The following is a 27,288-nucleotide window of genomic DNA, read 5'->3' as shown; positions in this document are numbered from 1 at the left end:
TGTTCATCAAATAAATTCCAAATGATCAAATCAGTGACGATAAGTTGTGTATATTCATTCATTCCATATAGCCTACATAAAGCGTCCACGACTTCGCACAAACATTTGTCAGTCAATATTTTGATGACGGGGCCAACCCTGCCGCTCTGACTGCACACGAGACAGTACTATCTTACGGACAAAGCATCTGAGACTGGCTACTTTTCATGTGCAGGGTCCCAGAGACCGAGTGATCGCACTAGTTCTAATGATGTTGACATATTCACACAATATTGACTGAGGCAGTGGTTTTTCACAGCAGCATTTGAGTTTCCAAACACCTTTTAATAAGTCTGAAGTCTGTCCCCTCCACCCGACCTGTTAAAACCACGCCTACGAAGCCACACAATTGGTCCAAACGCGTGAAAGAGCCAATCAACAGAGCCCAGCTTCTCGTAACATGCAACACATCCATACAGTTTGAAGCCTATGGGGCACAGAAGCACTAGGAATATCTTGGTGCTGGGACCTTACCACCTCTCTGCCGTCAAACGACTCCTTTCTCTGCATACGTCTTTACTGAAATGTGTGTGTGCGTGAAAGAGAAACGAAGAAATAGTGTGCGTGCGTGTGAGGGTGAATGTCTGGAACAAGTAAAGACAGAGGAATTATACCGCGCTATCGAAATATTTCAACACATCGCTTTTGCAGGAGGACTGAAGCCAATGAAAGCGAATGCATTTTAACAGGAATGCCGATATTGTAGCCTAGACAACAGCAAGAAAAGAAGGCAGCAGTCAATTAAAGCGTAGTTACTCACCCTTGTTGGTTTAATTCGAAAATTGTTCGCAAGACAACGCATAGCAAAGTGCTCAACGCCCGTCAATCTCGGAAGAAAATCTTTATCTCAACACAATTGAAGACTAATGGAGTGCATTTGTTCATTTCTCATTGCAGACACTTTGTTGGAACTCATAGAACGACAGTAAAGATCATTCATACCACCCAGCCGAACACAAGTGGATGCTTATTTCTGCAGTGGTGACAGTGGACTTCTCAATTTGAGACAGTTTTGCTCGTCAATAAATCTGCATAGACTGACTATAGTATTCAACTAAATAAATCCATATATTTGGTACCTGCCTGGACTTGGATGAGCTTCCTGATGAGAGATCCAGTCATACAAGGAACGAGTATGGCATACCATCCGTTTTTACCTCACCGGGGTCCGGAATTTGCCATGAGTGCAATGTTGGGTCACCATCCTCCATTTTTCCCGGCCCTGGCGCTACCTCACAACGGCTCCCTCTCTCTCCCGGGCGCCCTGGGGAAGCCTATCATGGACCAGCTGATGGGCGCCGCCGAGTCCGGCCTCCACTTCTCCTCGCTGGGGCACCAGGCAGCCGCAGCCCATCTGAGGCCTCTGAAGACTCTGGAGCCTGAAGAAGAGGTCGAAGACGACCCGAAAGTTCACCTGGAAGCGAAGGAACTTTGGGAAACGTTCCACAAGCGAGGCACTGAAATGGTTATCACGAAATCTGGAAGGTGAGCTCAACTTTAATGTGTTCGAATAAGACATATTTGTGTTCTGCAGTCGAAATACATCAGTATGCATCTTGTTATTATGAAAATCATTCGGATCATCAATACGATGGCATGCCTCTCGAGTGAATTGATTTAATGACGGGCGCTTGGAACTGTACCTTCGCGAATGGTGGCCAACGTTTTGATTTCAAACTAGGGTGGTGATAGGCTACGTGTGTAAATCAGCTGAATAGAATAGCCTAACTTTGTCCTATCGACAGAATCTGTATGGCCATATTGAATGGTCATGTAATCCTAACACGATATCAAATAAAACCCAACCCAAACTATAAAATATACAACACATAAGGCTGTTACATTTTAACTTCTTATGACACAATAAAAGTGTGAGCAATTCTAAAATGTACTCTACAAAACAATATGTACTCTACAAAACGTTTGTAGATCTAAAGTCAGCCCACAATACTAGGCTATGAAACGGAAACATGTATGCCTACATGCCTATTATACTAAAGTGTAATAACAAATGTTATTATCACAACAAACAAATAGTAGGCCGTACAAATACATTTACACAATGCATGCTATACATATTATGCGTTTTTAAAAATTATTTGTGGGTGTTTTATATTCTCGCACAGCCTCTGTTAGATTAATAATTTCTTCATGCACTAAATCGTATGGCAGACGCATATACGTATAGGCATACAAGTAAATGCAAAATGTGTAATATTTGAGTATTCGCAGTGTTACATTTTCATTATCATAACCAGTATAATAGCAATGTAAAGATAGCTGCTCCATATGTATGTATGAACATAGGATAGGTAGGCCAGTTCACTGTTTTTAAGTGATTTTCTTATTCCATTTCACAGGCGAATGTTCCCTCCGTTCAAAGTGAGATGCACAGGCTTGGACAAGAAAGCAAAGTACATTCTGTTGATGGATATTGTTGCAGCCGATGACTGCAGGTATAAATTTCACAACTCGCGTTGGATGGTGGCTGGGAAGGCCGACCCCGAAATGCCAAAGAGGATGTACATTCACCCGGACAGTCCGGCTACTGGCGAGCAGTGGATGTCAAAAGTCGTCAATTTTCACAAACTCAAGCTGACGAATAACATCTCCGACAAGCATGGATTTGTAAGTTCATCTAATGTATGTTTTTTTCTTATTTGCATGCTTCTCGACATTTTTAGCATGTATTATTGTTATCATGATTGTTATTGGTATTATCAGAGGTATTATTATTAGTAGCCTAATATTAATAAGCCCGTTAACGTTGCCTCTCTGTGGTCATATGGAGCCGAGGGCTGAAAAGGCTTCACCAAAATATACAGGCCTAATTTCAATTGAATAGGTTTGTGTCCATCATGAATGAGGTTTTAATATTTTCACTGCAACATGTTTCTCCAACTTTTTCCCCAACTGCTTCGGTATATATAAATGTATTGAACCTTTTTGGTAAATGCGTTGTTGGTGAGAGAAATTCAGGATAACTTTCCAATACAGCCCATTGCATCAAGTAGGCTAGGCCTGAACTACGATTGAGTAAGCTACAAAAATGGCTAATCTTCATCAAAAGTTAGAAATCCGTGTGTGCTTATCTTTTTTTAAATCCAGAATTCTTTCCTGTTCCAGACCATCCTGAATTCCATGCACAAATATCAGCCCAGATTTCACATCGTGAGAGCCAACGACATTCTCAAACTACCCTATAGCACGTTCAGGACTTACGTTTTCCCAGAAACGGATTTCATTGCTGTAACTGCCTATCAAAATGACAAGGTAGGCAGAATCACAATTTATTCGTTTATTTTCATGAAATAGTTGGATATTTATTTTGCATCCATTTTTAATCAAATAGTTTCTATAGCCAATGCTAGCACTGCGCCATTTGCCATCATAAAATATGAAAGATTTGTTTCATCTTGTTTGAGTGTTGGGCCTACAAGCTATCGTGTTAGATACATGTAAACCTCATCTCATGCCGTGTTTCCTACTAAAGCAATTGGGTCAGAATTATCAGGAATGTATGTAATACATAATACTTCATTATATTTAATCACATGGAAAGGATTTGGCAACGACCCAGACTGTGTGTGTGTGTGTGTGTGTGTGTGTGTGTGTGTGTGTGTGTGTGTGTGTGTGTGTGTGTGTGTGTGTGTGTGTGTGTGTGTGTGTGTGTGTGTGTGTGTGTGTGTGTGTGTGTGTTTGCGAGACATTGAGAGAATGTTAGAGGCAAGGGGGAGGGAGAGTGTGAGAAAGAGAGGGGAACAGAATGTGCAGTTACTCAGAGAAAAGAGCATTTTGATTTTAACAGGCTGCGCTGGTGGTAACATTTAATTCCACATGTGATACACCGCTAATCAAAATCATCTCTTATGTTGGCTCTTTGATATAAGGGCGAAATGTTAGCTAAGTGTTACCTCTGGGCACTTGGGTCAAGCAAAAATGCAGTTAATGTTTGGCAGCCACATGAGTTGAAGAATATTGTCAATCCTGCCAAAATGTGCACATGGGAGGGGTGGAAAGCGAGAGGAAGTGAGTGGGGGGAAATAATGTGCTCTGCGAGGTTGACATTCAGTATGCATTGCACGTGTGTGTGTGTGTGTGTGTGTGTGTGTGTGTGTGTGTGTGTGTGTGTGTGTGTGTGTGTGTGTGTGTGTGTGTGTGTGTGTGTGTGTGTGTGTGTGTGTGTGTGTGTGTGTGTGTGTGTGTGTGGAAAATAAAATGGTCTCTAATAGCATCAGACCTTAAGCTCGTCACTAGTTTGAGAATCAATTATCAACACATTTCCAACCATTCAGATGGTGGCTCAATTATGCAATTTCTTAAAAAAACAATTAAGCTACTATTCCTTTCTACGATTTTATGGTTAACTGTTGAACTTTAAGAATAGAAATCGAGGATTTCACTCAATTTGTCACTCAATTTAACCACCTCTACAAACATTTATTGTATATTTAATTAGGCAAGTCAGTTAAGAACAAATGCTTATTTACAATGACGATCTAGTGGGTTAACTGCCTTGTTCAAGGGCAGAACGACAGATTTGACCTTGTCAGCTCGGGGATTCGATCTAGTCCAACGCTCTAACCACTAGGCTACCGGCCGCTACCTACAAACATTTATAACTTTGATTTCTTTCAGATTACACAATTGAAAATCGACCATAATCCTTTTGCCAAAGGATTCCGTGACACTGGCAATGGAAGACGAGAGAAGAGGTAAGGAGAAGTTTAAACTATTCCCTAACTGCGCAACAAACATTTTACGATTTCTGATGTCGGATTTTATGGACGCAATGGCTGACAGTGATCTTAGTGAATTCCAAAAAGCGGTACGACTTAAAATGATGCTATGTAGTTCACGTTTTATTAATGAGTTGGCAGAGGTAATAGACATAGTTTATCATGTTGTATTTACACTGTTATGGTTCTCCGAGTGCAGAGATCTAAAGAGGAAAATACAATTTTGAAACTCCTACTATAGAAATAGTGTGGCGTTATTGATAGTTAACTCTTCAAAAGCTTTTCTTTACCATTTTGACAACAGTATACAAGAAAATAGTTTGGGAGGTGGGTTATTAGTGTTCTACAGTGGGTTTGAATAGCTTGATTTCTTCGAACAGACATATATTGATTTATAAAATGCATCTGGATAATCTTCACTCAAAATGAATTGCAGGCCTGTGAATTTGCCTATACGCAAAGACTGTACATAGCAAGGCATGTCCTATGCCTTGAATAAATGATCCGTTTTCTTATAGATCGTTTTTTTCTTACAAAATAATAGTAGTGATGACCAATAACCTGTCTGTATGATGTAGGAAACAGCTGGCCCTGCAGTCAATTCGCTCATATGAGGAGCAGCAGAAAAAAGAGAACGGGACGTCCGACGACTCCTCCGGCGAGCAGGCCTCATTAAAATGTTTCGACCAGGCCTCGTCTCCCGCTGTGTCTACCGTGGGGCCTCCCAACCTGAAAGGTAATGGAGCCCATAGCCTCTGCTTGGGTTAAGATTCAGAACTAGGCCTACACGTTCCGCATCTCACAGACCCACATAGCATAGACACCTACAGTAACCTATGCTTGTAAAAAAAAAAAAGTGTGCTGTGAAATATTTTCCAATGAGTAGGCCTATGCTACATTTTGGATTTAGTTTGAATTCAGTTGAATGTCTTTGGATATCAGTAGGCCTATTGTGTTGAATAATTGCACGACAAATGATATAATTTCGTCCAGCACCAACAATAACATACAAACTATGTAGCCTACCTTTTATGTCGGCTCATTCTTGTAATTCCCATTCACATGATGGGTCTCTCGTGCTAAGCATTTAGCAATAAAATGAATCATACATCTGCCAGAATGATATACTGGATATAGATTTATTTTTTATTTTTTATAAAATAAACTTTCGAGATGTAGGCGTAGTCAGTTATCTGAATGACAAAAAATCGTTAGAATTGTGAAAACATTCCATCGGTTAAAATGAGGCCAATTTGAAGGACTTGATCATATGCTGAAGGTTAATTAAAAAATAAAAATACATCTGTAGCCTATGGATGTCAATGTAGCTCAATACATTATGAACACTAGCCTACGTAGCCTAAAGCATTAGGCCTAGGCCTACTTACCATGATTAGCCGTACAGTATCCTACAGATAATTACATCTCATTGACAGCGCAAATTACGATCCTCCAAACGAGCATGGATTAAAATCTAGGCATATTTGTTTATATGAGATATCATTTTGACCGATACTGATTATATATCTAGTTGTACATTTTTATTTTCATTTTTTATTAATATGGCATCGAAAGTTGTAATAAAGTTGGCTATATGAGAATTTAGGAGAATAAACCAAAAACTAAATGAATCCTGATGAACTTTGATCATCATTTCTCATGTATCACTAACTTTTGACTCATTCCTGATAGATTTCTGCGAGAGTGATGAAGACAGCGACGATGAAAGCAATGGAAACCTAAAGGATGGGCCGGACTCCAGTAAGATCTCAACCACTACGGAGGATGGGAAGGATCGTGAGGCAAGCCAGACTAAAGGCCATCAATTTGGTGGCAGTGATTCTACCGGCCGGTCTCGGGAAAGCGCCCGGAGGACTGAGAAAAGCCAAGCGGACTCACGACAGAGCCCCATCACCGTGATCTCCAGCACCACTCGGTCCGGAGAAGACTTCAAGAGTCCAAGCCGGGACCAACCCAAAGCGGACGAGTGCAGGTCTATAAGCAAGGAGAACTATATGCCTTTGACTGTTCAAACTGACAGCAGTCCGCACTTAAGCCAGAGTCACATGCATCATTTTGGATTTCCACCGGGTTTCGCGGGACAGCAGTTTTTCAATCACTTAGGGGGCGCGCATCCCTTTCTTTTGCACCCCAGTCAGTTCAACATGGGAGGCGCGTTCTCGAATATGGCCGCGGGCATGGGCCCCTTACTGGCAGCGGTGTCCTCTGCAGGGGTTAGTACCATGGACACGGCCAGTATGGCGTCACCCTCGCAAAGCCTGACGGGAGCTCATGGACTGCCTTTTCATCTGCAGCAACATGTCTTGGCATCCCAGGTAAAACCTGTTTTATTACCACCAGCAGTACATTAATGCCTGTGTAAAACACATGCTATGTGCTCCTGAGTTTTTCGTTACATTTTGACGAATATACTGTGTAGCCTATATCATCTTAGGTGTCCTTGTCCCCATTACTTTATGTGGAAATGTCAACATGGTGTAGAAGAAAAATAGTATAATTTACATTTCGTTTTAATAGCCAAGTTTATTCCTTATAGTGTTCAAAATCACAACAGGGGCGAGCATAGCCTATTGTAGACAGTTATGTTATAGCCTAAATAATAACCGAATGTGTTTTATAGGGACTCAAGTTTATTTGGATTTTAGGAAGGTGTGGATATTATTTGTCTCAATTGTTTACAGCATATGTTGGGATTTAGGCAGAGACCACCTAAGCGTTACAACAATAGTTTTAGGCTAGTGTTGATGTGAACTCATTAAGTAAGTCTGTGTTTTAGAGGAACATGGCGAATGAGATGTGCTTAGTGCTTCACTGGTTCGGGGAGGGAAAACAACTTCTCCTAAATGCATAACAGATTTGCTGTTTCCATCTACTTTCAAAACATATGTGTTGCAGAAATAGTTCCTTTTAAATTGCTATTTTATGAGCAACATCATATATAAAGAATGTTTATTTGCATTCACAATTCATGAACTATTTGCAAAGCTACATAAAACACGATATCACATAGTGGTGGGTCTAGATATCACGTAACACTAAAAAAAAAACTAAATATTTTGTTCATTTGATTCTCGGAATGTTTTCATGGATTTACGCGTGGATAGCGTTATATATTCCATATGTAAGGCTAAATTCAAGAAAATGTATTGGTAATGGGTTTACACCCATCTATGTCAACACCGCCGCTGTATAAAATCATTACGCATAGACACAGAACAGCATCATCATGAAAATCGCTTTATGAGAAAAGTGAACGTAGACTTACACAGCCACATAACACGTGTCTGGGTTCATTATTCACACTCACTACATGACCTCAATTCAATATTCAGGCTTACATAGACAGTGTACATTGTGAACAATTTAAATGTAGCCTATTTTCCCTGTTTTGCTGTGTTATTATCGTGACTAAAAGCTAGCGTCTGTTAAATTTGTGCATAGTTCTATTCATATCATTCCCCTCCTCTCTCCCCAGGGCCTGGCCATGTCTCCATTTGGGGGCCTGTTCCCTTACCCTTACACGTACATGGCAGCAGCCGCGGCAGCCAACTCCGCAGCCTCCTCCTCTGTCCACCGACACCCTTTCCTGAACGCAGTGCGCCCCCGCCTCAGGTACAGCCCTTACTCCATCCCTATGAGCGTTCCGGACAGCAGTCTGCTCACCACCGCCATCCCCTCCATCGCGAGCAGTGCGGCCGAGCGGAAAGGGGACGGCATGGCCACGAGCCCCGTCTCTGCCACCCTGGACTCCACCTCGGAGGTCACCAGCAGGTCATCCGGCTCGGTCTCCCTGTCCCCAAAAACTTGCTCTGGGAAAGATTCCATTAACGAGTTGCAGAGCATTCAGCGTTTGGTCAGCGGACTTGATTCCATTCAGGACAGGTCACGAAGCGTGTCCCCATAGATTCTAATGTTGTTGTTTTTGTTGTTGTTGTGATGATCATATAAGGACGATGAGGATGAGAATGACGACACCCTTCTAGCGAATGCGGGTTTAGAAAACTGACCTATTGAACAGTTTAGATTTTGAAATGCACTTTGGTTAAATACACATCTCATATGTATATTTCTCTTTTGTTAAATTAAACAACACTTTTGAATTTTTCCTGTTATTTGAATACCGTACAAGTATTGAAACTGAAAGGTTGGCATGGATAATACTCACAGATCTTTGATAAGTTGCTGCTGTGTGATGTCCTATGTATACGTTTGTTTTACGTCGAGTTACTGAGGTAACGAAATTTGTTCGATTTAATGTGCACTCTGAATTGGTTATAATTATTTGAATTCACTTCTCTTTATCTTATAAAGACTGCTGTGTTTGATGTATTAACTGCATAACAATTTGAAGCATATCATTATGCTTATAGGGGGGTAGGTGACACTTTGCATGCCCTACAAAACGCTACATGTCTCTTTTATGACTGTCAGTTTGTTGTTATGATTTATTTTCACGACCAAATTCAAATGAAACGAATAAGGCTAAAGGAATGCTTCAGGCTGATCTTAAAACCAATCTGGAGGAGAGAGAAAAACATGTCTCCCTCCCTTTTTTCTAAGGAATCAATCAATTGGTCTTCGGTTATTGATTTTACGAACGAATGTCTCTGTTTGTCAAATTATAAACGCAGGATTATGCTGCGGAAATCCATATGCTGGCACTTGTTTGAAGTATGCCAAAACAGAACCGAGGTTATGAACTTCATGTGCGAGTGGTTGAGACTGTCCTAATTTCGCATGCCGAATCCAACATAAGTATTCAACTGGCAAAGGGAATCTGAAATACAATTGAAAAGGTAATATTGGGTTTAAATGTAAATAGTGATATATACAAATATTTATGTAATTATTTCATATTGATATTGATATTGCGTGTAAATACAACGGAGTAGTTTGATTTTAGGGATCTGTCCTTAATTTATTGTCGATACCTGTGTAAAGATAGTTCGTGGGCTATTACCCTTGTTTTTCCATCTGCATTTTATATCCCACTGAATACGGATTTACCTGTACCTCAAATATCCACAGAGCTAGTTGTTTTAGCGGACACACATGTGCCATTGTACCTCTAGCCTACCTGTTGTCTCTGTGTGTTAAGTGCTACTGTTCAGACGAATGACAGCGAGAGCACACATCAACAGCTTTCTGAAAAGAAAAAAAACATTCGTCTAGGTGTGTGTCAAAATGGACGAATTTTCTGTTTAAAAATGCTTTGCAGCCTGATAGTAAAAATGCTGCATCTTATTGAAATATGAAGGTTCCTTTGTGTTTCTAAAGTTGTCATTGGGTTATGTTGTATTCGGTTTTTGTCTAGTTTACAACACCAACGATGTGTTCTTGAAAGTGTCAATAAAATAGTGAAATGCAGTCTCCATACGTTTCCATGTGTCCGTTTCTTTAGGCCTACATGATATTATTTAAACTATGATGTAAACTCTGTGGATAAATACAAAGTAATGTAATTGCTCAAACCAAATTTGTGTCGATCCTTCTCTATCATGCAGTCTGGCATAGCCAGACTTTCTCTTTCCACACTTTGTCCACTTTAAGCATTTAGGGATAGAGGCGTCGAGACAATGATCAAAGAGTTGAGAAATGTTCTTAAGATAACCTGAGAGAAGGCACTGGGATACTCTCAACCTCAGCTATGATACCTGGAATTCCTTCCTGGACGCGCAAGACCGCGCCAGAGTGAGTCATTGTGCGCGTGTGTTTTATGGGCCTGCTGAGTAGCCTATTGACGAATTGTTTATTTCGGCCAACGTGAACCCTAAAGAATGTAAAATAACTTGATTGCACTCTCCATTGCGCGTAGAATCATGAGTTTATTAACTTCATATCTTTATTTGTAAATTGTATGGTTAATAAGTAACGACAGTGGCGCTAGGGAATAGGAGTAAACATGACATAGAATCTCAATTGCTCTGTCTATTGCTCACCTGGCGCCCTCGATATCTTACTGGATTTTATTGCACGGAAGGCGGCAGTGCGTCTGCAATAGGCTAATGTTGAACAGGATTCTTACGTTGATAATCCAGACGTAACGCCACCTAGTGAACACTACACAAACTACACAACTACATGACAAAGTACTGCAGGATGATTACTTTGAACAGGGTCAATGCTATTGGGGATCATTGGGACGTCCAAAGTCTAAGTCCTAAACCTAACCTCAACCCTACCCTGAACATAACGTTAACCCTTACCTAACCTTAACCCTTACCTTAAACATGTTCAATTTCAACTTCAATTGGGGGTAGAGACGTCCCAAGGATCTCGGATAGCACGGACCTTTTGTATACTGTGGACTCTGACCTGATGAAGCCTACCTTGGTGTACGGTGACGATATTATTCAACCAGATATGGAACATTGGAGTGGAGAACAGTTTACGGCAACGTTTTTGCCACCTGAGATTAACCAGACCATCGCTAGATGTGTGGTTTTCTGGAAATGGAGAGAGAATTGGCACAACCAAAACTAATACAACACAACAGGCCTACAAGAATGGAGAGTTGGCATATTAATGTAATTACAGTGTGTTTATAGTAATCTTATATAATATAAAATATGTCACACTTAATGCTTTTCTTACGCCTTTGACGGTAGAAAATGAGAGGAGAGGAAGAATTTCGGCCTACTGCGCTTTTTACGTATGCGTCATGCTTAATTTGTCATTAATTTAGAATCCTCCAAACACCTAATTCATGTTAAGCTTACCTCGCTTCGTTTCATTGTCCAATATTGGTCATAAACTGAATCGATTGCGGTGTTGGGTTCTACATTTGTATTTTGGACCTATATTTCGAGAAATCGGACAAAGGTGAAAGCCTAGGAGGTGCATTTCACAAAATTATATAGGCAACTGCAGTATCCACCCCGACTTAATAACCCTATTTTTCTCATTCCCTCTCACTTTCTCACGTTGTCTCTCTCTCTCTCTCCCTCTCGCTCTCGCTCTCTCTCACAAACACAAACACACAGAGATAGAAATAGGTGTTTATATTTTCAATATTAGGCGCATGCAGTGCAAATAGTAGCATAATCTTCCACAGCAAAGTAGAAGTGTGCCAAACATCTATTCATGTGGATCCATTGTATTTATTCGAGGCAATTGACCTGGGATATCACTTTCAATTCTCTGCGAATGGGGTCAGGCCTTGGGAGAGTATCCTTTATAATAACAGCTCCATTACTCAAGCACCTGACAGCTTGGGCGAAGTTCTCCCGTGTCCTTGTTAACACCATTTCCATCACAGCGCGCATGCGACTTTGCTCCAATAAGCACCTGCTAGGCGCGCTCGGCGCGCGGTACTGGTTGCTCATACTATAGCGCGTTTTAGGACAATGTCATTACAGTTGATTCATACATAGTACCCATATATTGTGTATGTTGTGCTTTGTCAGTATGTCTTATGTTGTCTATATTTCTGACTGTCATGTATGCTATGTCATACGGCGCAGGACAATAAAACATGAAATACTTTTCTATAGCTAGGCCTACGTGATATTGGTCAACGGGATTGAGATGTCCAGTGCCCCAGAGACCTACAAAATAACCAGGTCTTTCACAGGCCCACAGTCTGATATTAGTTTCAGTCAGTGTAAACTAGGCTATAGTGCTGAGATTAGAGTTGGAGTGTGTTAAAACGCATGCCACAGTTTTATGCCGCCACTCAGTGGCTATGCAATAAGACTTTGGTATTACATCAAGTCAATGATTTACAAGTCAATTACGTGTATTTATTCAAAAAATGATTTATTCTCAATTAAAAAGTAATTAAAATCGAGTGAAAAAATACAAATTACGTAAATTATTTATAGATGAACATATAGGCCTACATGTATTGATAGAAGTTACTATACTAATTTCATGACAGAATCACACATTTTGCATGGTGTCTGTCTCCCTCATCAGGTAGAACTGGGATTTCCCATAATACTATGGCTTTATTTTGATCATGATTTAAGCATGTAGCACTGGATTGGCCTTAGTAAACCACATACAACACAAACTAGTCATGGTTATCTTGTGTTCATGAGTAATAACAGCTGGTATCACTGTCCCTAATGCATATCATTAAAGTTATGCGTCCTAACATTGATAGTTAAACCTACACAACTGCTATAAAACGCCCTACAACATTAAACAATAAGAATCACACATTTTGTACTCAAAGATTACATTTGAGAACTGATTTTTACACTGTAATAAATATTTTGAATGATACTTTTGTGTGTCTTTTTTGTGTTTGTACGAATGTAAACAATATATTTTGCAATCTCAAGGAAGTTTATTTGAAGTTTTGAATTTTTCTCTGTACATTAAGTAAACCCAGTACAAACCACATGTGCACATATTGTTTCCAATGATTCCTTTAATGTTTACTGGTTGCCTGCCGTAAACGTAAACCATCTTTATGGTATTGCTGATAGATGATTAACAGTTGCGCACAGAGACAAAATAACAAAGCAAACAAGGGTAAACAGTGATAAACAATGTTCCCTTCATTTTTTTGCAGCACTAAGTCAATTTCAGGTCTGCTGAGCGCAAACTTGAACGTTGTGAAAATGATGTGCAAGTTCCAGGGTGAGTTTACTGTGAACACTGAGGCTGTACCCGCTTTAAGTTACAGTTTTACAGTGAACACTGAGGCTGTACCCGCTTTAAGTTACAGTTTTACTGTGAACACTGAGGCTGTACCCGCTTTAAGTTACAGTTTTACTGTGAACACTGAGGCTGTACCCGCTTTAAGTTACAGTTTTACTGTGAACACTGAGGCTGTACCCGCTTTAAGTTACAGTTTTACTGTGAACACTGAGGCTGTACCCGCTTTAAGTTAGTTTTACTGTGAACACTGAGGCTGTACCCGCTTTAAGTTACAGTTTTACTATGAACACTGAGGCTGTACCCGCTTTAAGTTACAGTTTTAACAGTGGCCATGTAGGCTACTGTGGCTATTGGATCATAATGTAGGCCTACCAGAGTGGCCTACTATCAAAAACAATGGAGAAAATGCATCCCATAACATTTCAACATGGAAACAGCTGTTCTATCATTCAGCCTACAGTAGCAGACAATGTGTGGTGTTCAATGTAGGCCTACATTCCATGAGACTTTTTTTTTTGGGGGGGGGGGGGGGGGACATGCAGAGCTTGACATTAACCTGTTTATCCACTTGTCTTTCAGACAAGGAGGTGACTGGAAATGTTGTTGTGTTGTTTGATGCAAGAAACCACTGTCAGGACCCGGTGTGAGAAACAGTCACTAATAGTCGGCAGAACCCAGAAGATGAGGCAGACACAGCAGTACTAGAGACGGTGGTTTAATCAAAGTAAAAGATCTTCAGGCAAAAAATATAAATCCACAACGTCAAAAGTAAAGCCAAGAGAAAAAATGGATATCCTCCAAAATACAATGAAAATCCACAAAGTGGTAAGAACAGCAGGAAAAAACAAACCTCAAAAGACTAATCAAAAATAAACAAGAACAAAACCAGAGTACCTCTGGAAAATCCAACAAGAGAAATATATGTTCACAGCATGGCTGGGGCTGGGTGCTAACATACAAACACTGAGCAAAGAACTGAGGAACACTAAGGATTTAAATACCTACAAAGAAATAAGGCACAGGTGCAAATAATAATTAGACCAAGGGAAAAACAAAAGGTTCAAAAAAGGCGCAATGGGGGCATCTAGTGACCAAAACAATCCTGGCCAAATCCTGACAACCACTTTACAAAATAAAATGTTTTTTATTCACATACCATTATTGCAGATAATCAGACAAATTATGCTACCCTCTGACTATTGGCTAGCTTATTCAAACCTGTCTCAAAATACAACACTGCCCCTTTAAGACAAAAAAAGCTCTTTACTTGACTGGCTTTTCAAATATGTCTAGAAATGTATACATTGTGTGCTCTTGTAGGAAGCAATCACTCCCTTATTGCTGACTACAAATGATCTATAACTGGGCTAATAACTCACTAACTAGCAAAGGATATGAACAAAATGTGCACACATGGCTACATGCAGCTCTCGCTTTGATCTCAAAACAACCGCATCTACTCATGACCACTCATGCTGTAAACACAGTCCAGATCAAAGTAAATGGCAAAGATCCATATATGGCAATGGTCTATTTAAGCAATAAGGCACGAGGGGGTGTGGTATATTGCCAATATACCACGGCTAAGGGCTGTACTTACACACGACCCAACATGGATTGCCTGGATACAGCCCTTAGCCGTGGTATAGCTAAGGTACTGGTATAGCTAAGGCTAAGTACTGTAGCAATAAGGTTTGTGCAGTAAGCTATAGGCCTAATACATTATCACCGCATATTGGCTTTGCTTGAATTGCCCTGCCAATGCACTGTTGTTCGGGCCATTAAAAAATATATATTTCAAAATTTGAGGTAGGCTATATGATCACCCCGGTAATAGATCAGTTGTTGTATTACTTGTGAAGCACAGCTGAGTGAGCATACATTTAAATAATTTGCTTTTTATTTTTATTTTATTGGGCTAGCTTATCAATGTACTAGGCTGATGGTGCCTGCATCTGATGGTCAGTCTCGGCGGAGAGAGAGAGCAGCAGACTGAGGGTCCGCCTCTCACCATCCCTCTGGTCTCCCTTCCCTCCACTGACACTGACCAGATGATGGAAAAACTCGAGTCGCACCGCATTAATGCACAAATTCATGTTGTTACTCCTATGAACAGAAAACGTGAAATATTCCTCGATATTAAAAAAGACCAAAGCCGCTAATAATAACAACGCAAGGCTATAGATACACTTTCCTACTCAATAATTACTGCTGCAGTGCTTGTTGTAGCATGAGTGGAAATAGGAATGCACATTTTATGGCTTATAAAAGTGTTGAATACAAAGTGTTGACAGTGCTGAGTAAGAACTTAAACATTAACTCACTCATAAAAACAGTATATATTTTCTGTATTCGTTGATAGTCTCTCTTTTGTCATTGTTTTAAACGTTCTGAAATCTCACAGTATCAACTTTGCTGTAGCTATCTTTTATGCCTGCTACATTACTGCAGACACCGCCATCTGACCCATCCGTTCGGCCAGGTCGGTAGACCTTTTGTGCAGTTGATTTGCTCTCTGGGCCCGCCCGGGTATGCAGAAGTTTGTACCTTCAGACACATAAAATTGTTCAAAATGGCAACAGTTCGCCTATCCGACGCACAGGGCAGCTGAATTGGGTCCACATACAGCCAACAGCCGGAGACGAATAACAAGAAAATAAGAACAGAAGGCTTTATCGTTGGGTTTTTTACAGAAATGTTTGGCGGTCGACTAGGAATGCCTTGTAGATCGACCAGTTGAGCGCGATCGACCGGTTGGTGACTACTGCTCTAGAAAATTGAGTGAAGTTCTATCTCGTGCTTCTCTGTGGGTTTATATTTCTGCGCGGCAGTCCGGGGGAGCAGCGTGGCAGTCTCGGGGCTACTGCACGCGCTCAGTTTAGAGGCAACCTTGGTGAAAAGTGGTAATCTAATATGGTGTTCTATATGTACAGAACACTGTTATGCAACTGATAGTACTTCTTGCCTTCGAGAAAAAAAACAGTGCTTTTGGGCGAAGTACAAGAACATCAGAGAGTACGTGACGTCAAAGCTCAAGAGTTTAAAGGAACAGAACTAGCGATATGTAAATCAAACCTATGGATGTCAGTATCACTGGACATGTAGGCCTAGTACCCCATGACGGACCTGGTGGAGAAGATTTGGACGCGTTACACGATTTCCTTTCCTGTGCATAACATTAGTTTCTGAATGTAAGGCCATAATTACAATCACAATATGAAGCGCCATTGTTCCTCATAACATCCTATAAGAGAATGTAGTCAGCGGCACGCCCATGATCCTTAAGACCTACCATAATAAGCTGATGGCATGGCCGTTGGCACACCAGGAAGGAACACGTCGCATCCATCTTTAAGTCATACCTGACATAAATTAATCAATGGAAACAGTAAAAAATAATTGTCACGGTTGTCAAAAAAGAATGAAAAAGATCTCAGCAGTAGTGGCTCAGGCTAGAGTCAATCATAGGTAATTGTTACCATAGAGACAGTTGTTCTGTGTAGTTCTTTACATTGTGAATGACTTGTTTAAACTGACACAGTTCAACTCAATTTCACACCTGCTTGACTCGCCAGAGTAATAAAAAGCATATTGTGTTATGCTGATTATACTTATTTTCACTAACAAGTACAGAATGGCAAATTCATTTGTTAGTGTGGGTAAGCGGTTTCTTGTTTTGGACTTTCTTTCCCTCGTAAATGCAACCAGAGAAGATAGCTGAATTGTTATGGTTAAGTTGACATCTTGAATTCATAGTAATGTGATGTATAATGAGCAGAGAAAAAAATACAAATTGGCACCTATAATTAGTGACTCATCTTAATTTTCCTCAATCTTACTGATGAGTGACTACACATGCAATCTTCTCCGTTGTGCTGGCCACTTCATAATTGCCAGCCAATTAATAGAGATGTAGCATTAGCAGACAACTAGAGGGATGGAGTTGATTTAGTATCTAGTCTGGAACAATATTTTGAATGACAATTAAATGTTGAAAACAACAGGCTTTATCCAGGTGCAACTATGGTAAATTAACTTAATTAAAGTTGGAAACAAATGTGGTTATGGACAGTGTAAAGGAGAGGCCTTACATCAGGTCACTGAGTTACCAACTGATTGGAGCTAAGCATGATAGATCACAATAAGTTATTGGCTAGAATATGAGGCCACCATTGAAAAGCAAAGAAGCCTGCACTTGGTATTACTGTATCAGACAGTAGGGGGTAGCATTTGCCTTGCTTGGTCACAGTACATTTGATGTGGCCTATAGGTCACGTGTTGTAAATTTTGAGCTGCAAACCAAAGTCGCAAAACCTTTGGTCCTTTGGTCAATATCCCACTTCAAGAGAGACTTTAATTCAATAAATTAAATCCTAGAGTCCAACCACTATTGTTATTGTATCCATGCTTCAAATATACTACAGAAACACCTAATCTAATTACACAAAGTGGCTGGATGAGATTCCTTAAATGAAAACAATGTAAACCCATTTATTATACGATGAAACAAAAACATTAGGTAGTACAATAGTATAGATTTAAAGTCATTGTGATCAGAAACGCTTGTGACTCATTAGTAATACCACTTTAAACCACATGGTGGAGACATCAGTTCACATTTTTAATTCAGGGTCCCAAAAATGTAGTCAAACATTTACTATATTAACTCAGACTCTGTGTAAAACAGATATCTGGAAAATATGTATACACAGGTTCATAGACAATCCACACGATATGGAGACAGAGACTGAGATAATATTGTAAATGTTTGATTACATTTTTGGGACCCTGATTTCAAAATGTGAACTGATGTCTCCACCATGTGGTTAAAGGTGGGATTACTAATGAGTCACAAACGCTTCAGATCACAATTACTTTAATTCCATACTCTTTTACTACTTCATGTTTTTGAACATATTTTCCAGATATCTGTTTAAAAACACAAAGTCATCTTACGTAAATATGCATCAAAACGTTTTTGGAATCTAATCCACTGTTTCTCAAGTCAATGATGGTGAACCCTCATTTTTGTTCTAACCCACTACTAACACTAACTCAATAAACCAAGGGTCTGGTGATTGGTTGAGTAGTCTAATCAGGTGTGTCAGTGCTGGGCTAGAATAAAATGTGTACACCATGAGGGTCCCCCAGGAATTCATTCAGAAACACTTATCTAATCTACCCATCCAAATATGGCTTTTTATATATATATATATTTAACTAGGCAAGTCAGTTAAGAACAAATTGTTATTTACAATGATGGCTTACCAAAAGGCAAAAGGCCTCCTGCGGGGACGGGGGCCTGGGATTAAAATAAATAAATAAATACAATATAAATATAAGACAAAACACACATCACAACAAGAGAGACAACACAACACTACATAAAGAGAGACCTAAGACAACAACATAGCAAGGCAGCAACACATGAAGAACACAGCATGGTAGCAACACAACATAACAACAACATGGTAGCAACACAACATGGTAGCAGAACAAAACATGATACAAACATTATTGAGCACCAACAACAGCACAAGGGGCAAGAAGGTAGAGACAACAATACATTACCCAAAGCAGCCACAACTGTCAGTAAGCGTGTCCATGATTGAGTCTTTGAATGAAGAGATTGAGATAAAACTGTCCAGTTTGAGTGTTTGTTGCAGCTCGTTCCAGTCACTAGCTGCAGCGAACTGAAAAGAGGAGCGACCCAGGGATGTGTGTGCTTTGGGGACCTTTAACAGAATGTGACTGGCAGAACAGGTGTTGTATGTGGAGGATGAGAGCTGCAGTAGATATCTCAGATAGGGGGGAGTGAGGCCTAAGAGGGTTTTATAAATAAGCATCAACCAGTGGGTCTTGCGATGGGTATACAGAGATGACCAGTTTACAGAGGAGTATAGAGTGCAGTGATGTGTCCTATAAGAATTACTAAGCATGTTTTATCTTGTTAAGCCTTTGATGTCATCTTTATAATTTTTGGAACATTTATTTTACTCAACACTTTTTTACAAACAGGAAGTTTGGGGTAGCCTGCACATCATTTCGTCATTGCAACATCAAGATTTGGAAATAAGTGAAATTCCAGACTACACGCATGTAATTGCATCATTGCAAGCAACATGTATGTGCATTGCATGATGTAGGCCTACAGTGAATGTACATTTCACAATCAACCAGTTAAATGTAACTAAATGTAATCAAAAAAGTAATCTACATAATCACCAAAAGTAATTATTTATCATGAGAGGTCCATAAACAATAACTAGCAACGCTGCATACTCAAAGAAAGGTTAAAATCTCACCTTTCTGGTAAAAAAAATAGTTGTAAATTGCTTGGTCACTTTGGAGGACACAAGCTCAAGTACACAGTACAAATAAGATAAAAAATATGAAGATATGTAATATTTTTTATTTCCTATTCAACAAAGGTGTATGAATAAGGCTTGAAATTACTTGTATGTTTTCTAAATACAGCATAATCAAATTATAAAATGACTAACTAAGATTTCACGTTCCTAATAAATGTAAAATACGTATTTGTATTTTTAGTGTTAGAGAAAATTTGCATATTTTCTAAAGGTCTCTCTTGATCAAAAAGTTTGCCCCCATCATTGTGAAAATATAGTATCACAGAGCTCGAGGTTCCTGAACTCCTTAGGAACTCACCTTCAGTCTCATATTAATCTTGTCCGTCTATGGCAAACAGAAAGTGTTTTTGTTTCACATCAATTAATTATTTCAGATGAATGGCTATAAATCAACCTCTGAATGTGCTACCATGATGAAACCACTCTCTCCTGCTGCTCTACAATATAACACTCTCTCCTGCTGCTCTACAATATAACACTCTCTCCTGCTGCTCTACAATATAACACTCTCTCCTGCTGCTCTACAATATAACACTCTCTCCTGCTGCTCTACAATATAACACTCTCTCCTGCTGCTCTACAATATAACACTCTCTCCTGCTGCTCTACAATATAACACTCTCTCCTGCTGCTCTACAATATAACACTCTCTCCTGCTGCTCTACAATATAACAATTGCAGACATGTGCTTCGTCTGTGGCTGTGATGTAGGGTTCAGCCAGGAGTTGATGAACAGTCGGAATAGCGAATTAAATGGTGGGAGGGACATCCCAGCTTCAAGTGGTTTCAGATTTCACATCCTACGTCACACAGGCTCAGGAACATACTACTGTGTCGGTGGGAACCAGGGCTAATGCGCAATGCAAGCAATTTCCATCTACGGGATCCACAGATCGATTTATAAGCAAAAATGTCAGTCGGCACATGTAGATGAGCTGCTGGGAATGATAAAAGGCAAATCTCCATCTCCTGAGAGGCCTAATAGTCTCCAGCACCAGCAGCACTTCATACACAACCACTGTTTGCAGATTAGAGGGAGTCATACCACACACACTATGAAAGTAATGTGAAGTGTGTAGCATGACAACAGCTTTGGCCTTTCACCTGCCACCTTCAATCAATGACAGATTCACTGGACTTCCTTCTTTTGAAGGAGCAATGAGCATGTACTTTAGGAATAAATATAATTCACAGACTCTTAGTGTATTTCAATTGTCTGAAATGCTTTGAAGGATGCTTATGTTCAACAGAGATCCCTCCAGAGTTAGGCTATGGGTTTACTGCAATAATATACACTGAACTAAAATATTAACACAACATGTAAAGTTCTGGTCCCATGTTTAATGAGTTGAAATACAATTTCCCAGAACACAACACAATGCCACAGATGTCTCAAATTGAGGGAGTGTGCAATTGGCATGCTGACTTGCAGGAATGTCCACCAGAGCTATTGCCAGATAACTTAATGTTAATTTCTCTACCATAAGCCTCCTCCAACGTACCATTTTAGAGAATTTGGCAGTACGTCCAACCAGCTCCACAACCGCAGACCACATGTAACCACACCAGCCCAGGACCTCCACATCCGACTTCTTCACCTGCGGGATCTTCAGAGGGGGGGGTATTTCTGTCTGTAATAAAGCCATTTTGTGGGGGAAAACTAATTCTGATTGGCTGGGCTTGGCTTCTCAGTGGCCCACCCATGGCTGCGCCCCTACCCAGTCATGGGAAATCCATAGATTAGGGCCAAAGAAATGTATTTCAATTGACTGATTTCCCTATATGAACTGTAACTCTGAAAAATCTTTTAAATTGTTGCATGTTGCGTTTATATTTTTGTTCAGTATAAGTGAAACACTACAGAAAGTACAGGAACAGGAAAGGGTTATTAACCTGACTATAAAATAAAGTGTGTCTTTGTGTGTGGCAATCAAGATTTGTTTGCTTATGACCAAATGCACAAGATGGATGTCATGTGCACAAGACTAAAGTCTGCAGGTGTTCACATGGTTTTGCACATGTGTCAGGTGATATAACTGTCAACTTCAGAACTGGCGCTCGAATAAGTCGGGTAAACATATTTTCCTTTCGTCTCAAATTTCAACCAACCACACAGACAAGCCATAGAACAATTAGGCTAACATTTCAGTTCGGGCTAGCCTAGTGCAACTTTTTTAGCAAACATTGTTTTGTGCTTGGTTTAAGTGGGTAGCCTGCTTTACATATGAACTTATGGATGTTCACTACACCACAGGAGTTTGGTGGCACCTTAACTGGGGAGGACAGGCTCGTGGTAATGGCTCGAGTGGAATAAGTGGAACGTTATCAAATACATCAAGCACATCGTTTCCATGTGTTTGATGCCATTCTATTTGCTCCGTTCCAGCCATTATTATGAGCCGTCCTCCCCTCAGCAGCCTCCACTGCACTACACTTAGAGGCAAAGGTGTTCCTGGATTTCAACGTTTACTTTCTCTTCATTGTTAGGGTTAATCCCCATAAAAATGAGTTCAGTGCCAAAATGACAAGTAGTATTACTTATCTACAGTGAGGTTTCTAGTGGTTTTTACAGGCTTTTGGCACCTATGTGGCATGTTGATTATTTTTTCTTCATATTGGAATTTGGTACAACATATTATGACCCCCTTCCTGAAAGCTATGACTCTAAGGAACACGTATATGCTTTCTGTTTGGTACTCACAAGGACTCCCAGACCCTAAATCCCTGTAAGGACTGCCAATGCTGGACCAGACCAGACAGACCAAACCAGAAGTTTCCCATCCCATACCACACCAGAAGTTTCCCACGCAACTCACTTTACTCAGTCTCCCCTAACTGTGTTCTGTTCTGCTGAAATAATCTTCATGGTGTCTTCAAACAGGACAAATGGGCAGGCACCATCCGATTTAGCTTCCAAAACAACATTCAGGTCAGGGCGACATCCAACTCATATCTCAGTTGTTCATAGTTTTCAAGTAGGCACCGTATGCACGTGGTGTTTAACTATTGACTGATTGATAACTGAATACTTCTTGTGATGTATGTAGTGCAATGTCTGCTTTCTCGCTTGATTCTATTGAAGTCGATTTTGGTACGTCGGTCTTTTCTCTTTTTCACAAGCCAATGAACTAAGAGTGAAAGGCCAATAGAGGGCAGCAGAGTACATGACATGTAAAATAATGTCCCATAATTAAAGGGGAAATTATGTCAGAAGATCAAATCAAATCAATTTAAATGATGATAGGGAAACAGGGCATATAAAATATGCTTGCAATTAATAATATTGTAATTACCATCAATATTATTACGATTAATAATATTTTGTTATTTATGTATGAATCCCCATGTTTGATTTGAGCATATCTGGCCTACAGCTGCAGAGTTCCACTGAGAGCCAGCTGGGGGAAGAGGAGGGCTGTGAAGGAGAGGTTGTGGGTAGAGAACGGGATCAGGAAGTTGGAATGTGGGTCCCTGTGTGTGATGTGATTGTTAGCAGAAATGTGTCAGCCTAGCCCCACCACGCCTCGGAGCAGGGCTCCGTGCAGCCTGCACAACTCAGAGCCAGGCTAGAGGTGTGGGGGACTCTGCCTCTGAACGCTGCAGTGCCGTGCAGCCCCAGATAACTTATCATCCCTGTCTCTAGTGGAACAAGCATAAACCCACAGGGAGGAGGAAGAAGGGGTCTTAGTGGAAGGCTGAGCGTAGAGCCATGTGTGGCCAAGGAGGGTCTACCCATTCTGCGGAGGATTCGGTGGGTCACCCCCTCTCTTGGAGAGGCCTGGAGCTGGAAGAACTGTGTTGGCAGGAGAAGGAGACTCTGTGATGGGATCTAATCAGGAAGGAGCACACAAGGCACACAGACAAATGAGGCATCAATCAGGACACAACACATCGCTTTCTAGTCATTATGCAAGACTGAAAGCTGGAGCTACAGTATGTCCATGAAACTTTGGCTCTGACATATTCTTTGAAGGTGCATTTCATAGCATATCCTAACACTATTTACTCATTTTACTTTCTTGGAATGTTAGAGGAAAGATGGATGTTTACATTTCAAAAACTTGTTAACAGAAAAATCATTCTCTATCGAATGATGAATGCTGTTCTATAGTATATGTTTTGGATTGGACCTAGGTGAACAGAAAGTAGTTTTGCCTAATAAGAATAGAATCACATTTGTGCATATTCATTCAATCACAGAAGGGTCACACAGTCCTGAGGTGGACTAGGTTGATTGAACCCAGGTTGCTTTCTGACATGTCCTGTATCTCTGTCCCAGACGGACTCTTCTGGCCCTATCAATGACAAACTCCATGTCACAGTCACATGGAAAAGTCTCAGCCTGAAAAATACAATCTCAACAACTTTTGTTCTTCTTCTTTCTACTATTCTCCCCAGGTCTTGTGACCCAAACCACAGCTGGGTTTTCACCCACAAACCATAGCTGGGTTTTCACCCACAAACCATAGCTGGGTTTTCACCCACAAACCATAGCTGGGTTTTCACCCACAAACCATAGCTGGGTTTTCACCCACAAACCACAGCTGGGTTTTCACCCACAAACCACAGCTGGGTTTTCACCCACAAACCACAGCTGGGTTTTCACCCACAAACCACAGCTGGGTTTTCACCCACAAACCATAGCTGGGTTTTCACCCACAAACCATAGCTGGGTTTTCACCCACAAACCATAGCTGGGTTTTCACCCACAAACCATAGCTGGGTTTTCACCCACAAACCACAGCTGGGTTTTCACCCACAAACCATAGCTGGGTTTTCACCCACAAACCACAGCTGGGTTTTCACCCACAAACCATAGCTGGGTTTTCACCCACAAACCACAGCTGGGTTTTCACCCACAAACCATAGCTGGGTTTTCACCCACAAACCATAGCTGGGTTTTCACCTACAACCCATAGCTGGGTTTTCACCCACAAACCACAGCTGGGTTTTCACCCACAAACCACAGCTGGGTTTTCACCCACAAACCACAGCTGGGTTTTCACCCACAAACCATAGCTGGGTTTTCACCCACAAACCACGGCTGGGTTTTCACCCACAAACCACAGCTGGGTTTTCACCCACAAACCATAGCTGGGTTTTCACCCACAAACCACAGCTGGTTAGGAGCAGCTCTCCTCACCTCCAAGTCAGGGGCAGACCTGCAGTTACCCAACAGCGCTTTCACCTGCCTGTCTGTGGGATTCCAGACAGATTCCAGACGCTTCCCAGGCCATCCATCACCATGGGAGCGCCACATGGAGCGGAATATCAGACCACACAATCACCAAACATACTGGATGACCCTGAAGTATAGAACACGCACAATGTCTGTATGTGTGTGTGTCCATTTTCTCCTCAGGGCGAATAATATGTAGCCAATCCCCTTGCATATTTAATTCTGTCTAGGCTTTCCATGTACCTATTATGTGTGCCTCTCTCCACTGGGAAATCAGATGCAAGCCTCAACCTAACATAATATGAGATTTTGGGCAACCTGTGATCATTGCATGGGTGAATGGAATTTGTAGTTTTGTCTTTGGAGGGAACTTGCATTATCGTAATTCGTTATTATTAAAGGGGCTACAATTACCAATCCCACTACCAGCGCATTAAACGTCAGTCATTCATGCATTATAATTAGCCTTTTAAAGGGAATGAATATAACATACACTCAGTGCACAAAACATTAGCATCACCTTCCTAATATTGAGTTCACCCCCTTTTGCCCTCAGAACAGCCTCTACAAGGTGTCGAAAAGCGTGCCATAGGGATGCTGGCACATGTGGACTCACAGTTGTGTCAAGTTGGCTGGATGTCCTTTAGGTGGTGGACCATCCTTGATACACACGGGAAACTGTTGAGCGTGAAAAACTCAGCAGCTTTGTAGTTCTTGACACACTCAACCCGGTTTGCCTGGCACCTACTACCATGCTTCCGGTGGCGCTGCACGGCCATTTTTTGGTGGTTTCAGTTCGCTTTTTCCTGTTCTATATGATACCCAAATGTCCCCTACCCCTTTGTGGATTATACATATTGTAACGACCCTGGGTTTATAAACGCGGAAATCGACTCTGCTGCATTAGCATGCTTTTGCGGCACAGTCGATAGCGCGCCGGACTTCGGGCTAGGAGGTCGAGGGTTCGAGACCTGCTCTTTGAAAGGAGGGAGTAGTGTAACGACCCTGGGTTTATACGCGCGGAAATCGACTCTGCCGCACGAGCATGCTTTTGCGACACTGTCGATAGCGCGCCGGACCTCGGGCTAGGAGGTCGAGGGTTCGAGACCTGCTCCCTGCTGTTTCATTACAATATAATGGACGTGATACGAACTGTATCCACATGTGTTGTCTGCTGTAGTTATTGCTAGGGATTTATTTATGTATTTATGCATCTATTGGTGATGCTGTGCTGTTGTTTGTGGGGATGCAAGACACCAAAAGGGACACACAATAAATAATTACTATTACCCGTTCAAAGGAACCTAAACATTTTGTCTTGTGTCCTCCCCTTCATCTACACTGATTGAAGTGGATTTGACAAGTGACACCAATAAGAAGATCATAGCTTTCACCTGGATTCACCTGGTCAGTTTATGTAATGGAAAGAGCAGGTGTTCCTAATAAGGTTTGTACAATCCGCATATAATACAACTATCAGAACATATTTAGACACAATGCTTTTGATTAAGTTGCGCTCTCGGCCCCCAATGGTCTCTTCCGTAGGTAATAACATGGTAAATATACCTACATTATGTACGGCCCTAATTGGTGCAAGTGTTCGATGGTCTTAATTTAAACGTTATTGTAAATGCTATGTATATTCTCTCACCACGTGAAGACTAGTTCATTATTTCAACATGAATAAAATATAGCCAAATGTTTTACCTTTTTGAAGATAACCTTTTTGAAAACTTTTGCTGCAAATGTTCACAAGCGTGATGTTTTGCATGAGTTGCAGTGTGCGTTTGTAAAATATGTGGTGTTAATAATATGAAATGTTTTTCGATCAGTTTTATGAGTAATAGACCTAAACTTTCAATATGAACACAACCACAATTCTTCGGCAAAAGTGAAAATGAGGGACAGTGCCTTTATTCACAAATTATTACAAATAAGTAAATATTTTAGATTTTTTATGCAAAAAAAGCGTTTGATTTCTAGGTCTGAAATTCACTTCTTACATACATTTTGCACTTTTCCATTGAGCATTGCCAAAAGGCCCATTTTATTCTAAACACACCTTTGGCAGTGACCTACACCTTTATCTGGCGATTAATTCATTTGTCAGCTTTGTTCACGTGCAATTAGATACCAATTAGTAAGAACAGACTTCGATAAATTCATCGGAATTACAGTGTATTGAAACAAATTCAAATCATACACAAATGCGTCACGATTGTCATCGTTTAGGCTACTGTATTAAAACAGTTATTTTTTTGAATATTTGCATTCGAAAATAAGCCTGATGCTGACAACCAAGCATAATAGCATACACATTTGTTGTTGT

At 40.7% G+C, this 27,288-nt stretch overlaps 1 protein-coding gene across 4 annotated transcripts; it reads left to right on the top strand.

The window, feature by feature from the left end:
* The first annotated feature begins 463 nt into the window (after positions 1-463).
* Positions 464-10,171, top strand: LOC139543536 (T-box transcription factor TBX3-like). 4 transcript variants are annotated; one of them, XM_071349706.1, is made up of 7 exons: positions 464-1,524; positions 2,400-2,667; positions 3,166-3,312; positions 4,678-4,754; positions 5,357-5,514; positions 6,471-7,114; positions 8,275-10,171. In XM_071349706.1, the coding sequence occupies exons 1-7, from the start codon at positions 1,133-1,135 to the stop codon at positions 8,701-8,703; spliced, it is 2,115 nt and encodes a 704-aa protein (XP_071205807.1). In that variant the 5' UTR covers positions 464-1,132; the 3' UTR covers positions 8,704-10,171. The 4 variants fall into 4 exon arrangements, with proteins under 4 accessions (XP_071205807.1, XP_071205805.1, XP_071205806.1 ...); XM_071349704.1 differs by having other exon boundaries at positions 3,148-3,312; XM_071349705.1 differs by having other exon boundaries at positions 2,400-2,682.
* Positions 10,172-27,288: the final 17,117 nt, after the last annotated feature.

The sequence above is a fragment of the Salvelinus alpinus genome, chromosome 18 (assembly GCF_045679555.1).
Source record: "Salvelinus alpinus chromosome 18, SLU_Salpinus.1, whole genome shotgun sequence".
Lineage (NCBI taxonomy): Eukaryota > Metazoa > Chordata > Actinopteri > Salmoniformes > Salmonidae > Salvelinus > Salvelinus alpinus.
Note: the sequence above shows the minus strand (reverse complement) of the source record. Positions and strands in the feature narration are given on the sequence as shown.

Bases quoted from the DNA above. Each gene is read 5' to 3' on its own strand.
- LOC139543536 (XM_071349703.1), top strand. From the start codon at position 1,133: ATGAGCTTCCTGATGAGAGATCCAGTCATACAAGGAACGAGTATGGCA. The intron at 1,525-2,399 runs GTGAGCTCAACT...TCCATTTCACAG, and splicing joins GTTATCACGAAATCTGGAAG to GCGAATGTTCCCTCCGTTCA. The intron at 4,755-5,356 runs GTAAGGAGAAGT...TGTATGATGTAG, and splicing joins AATGGAAGACGAGAGAAGAG to GAAACAGCTGGCCCTGCAGT.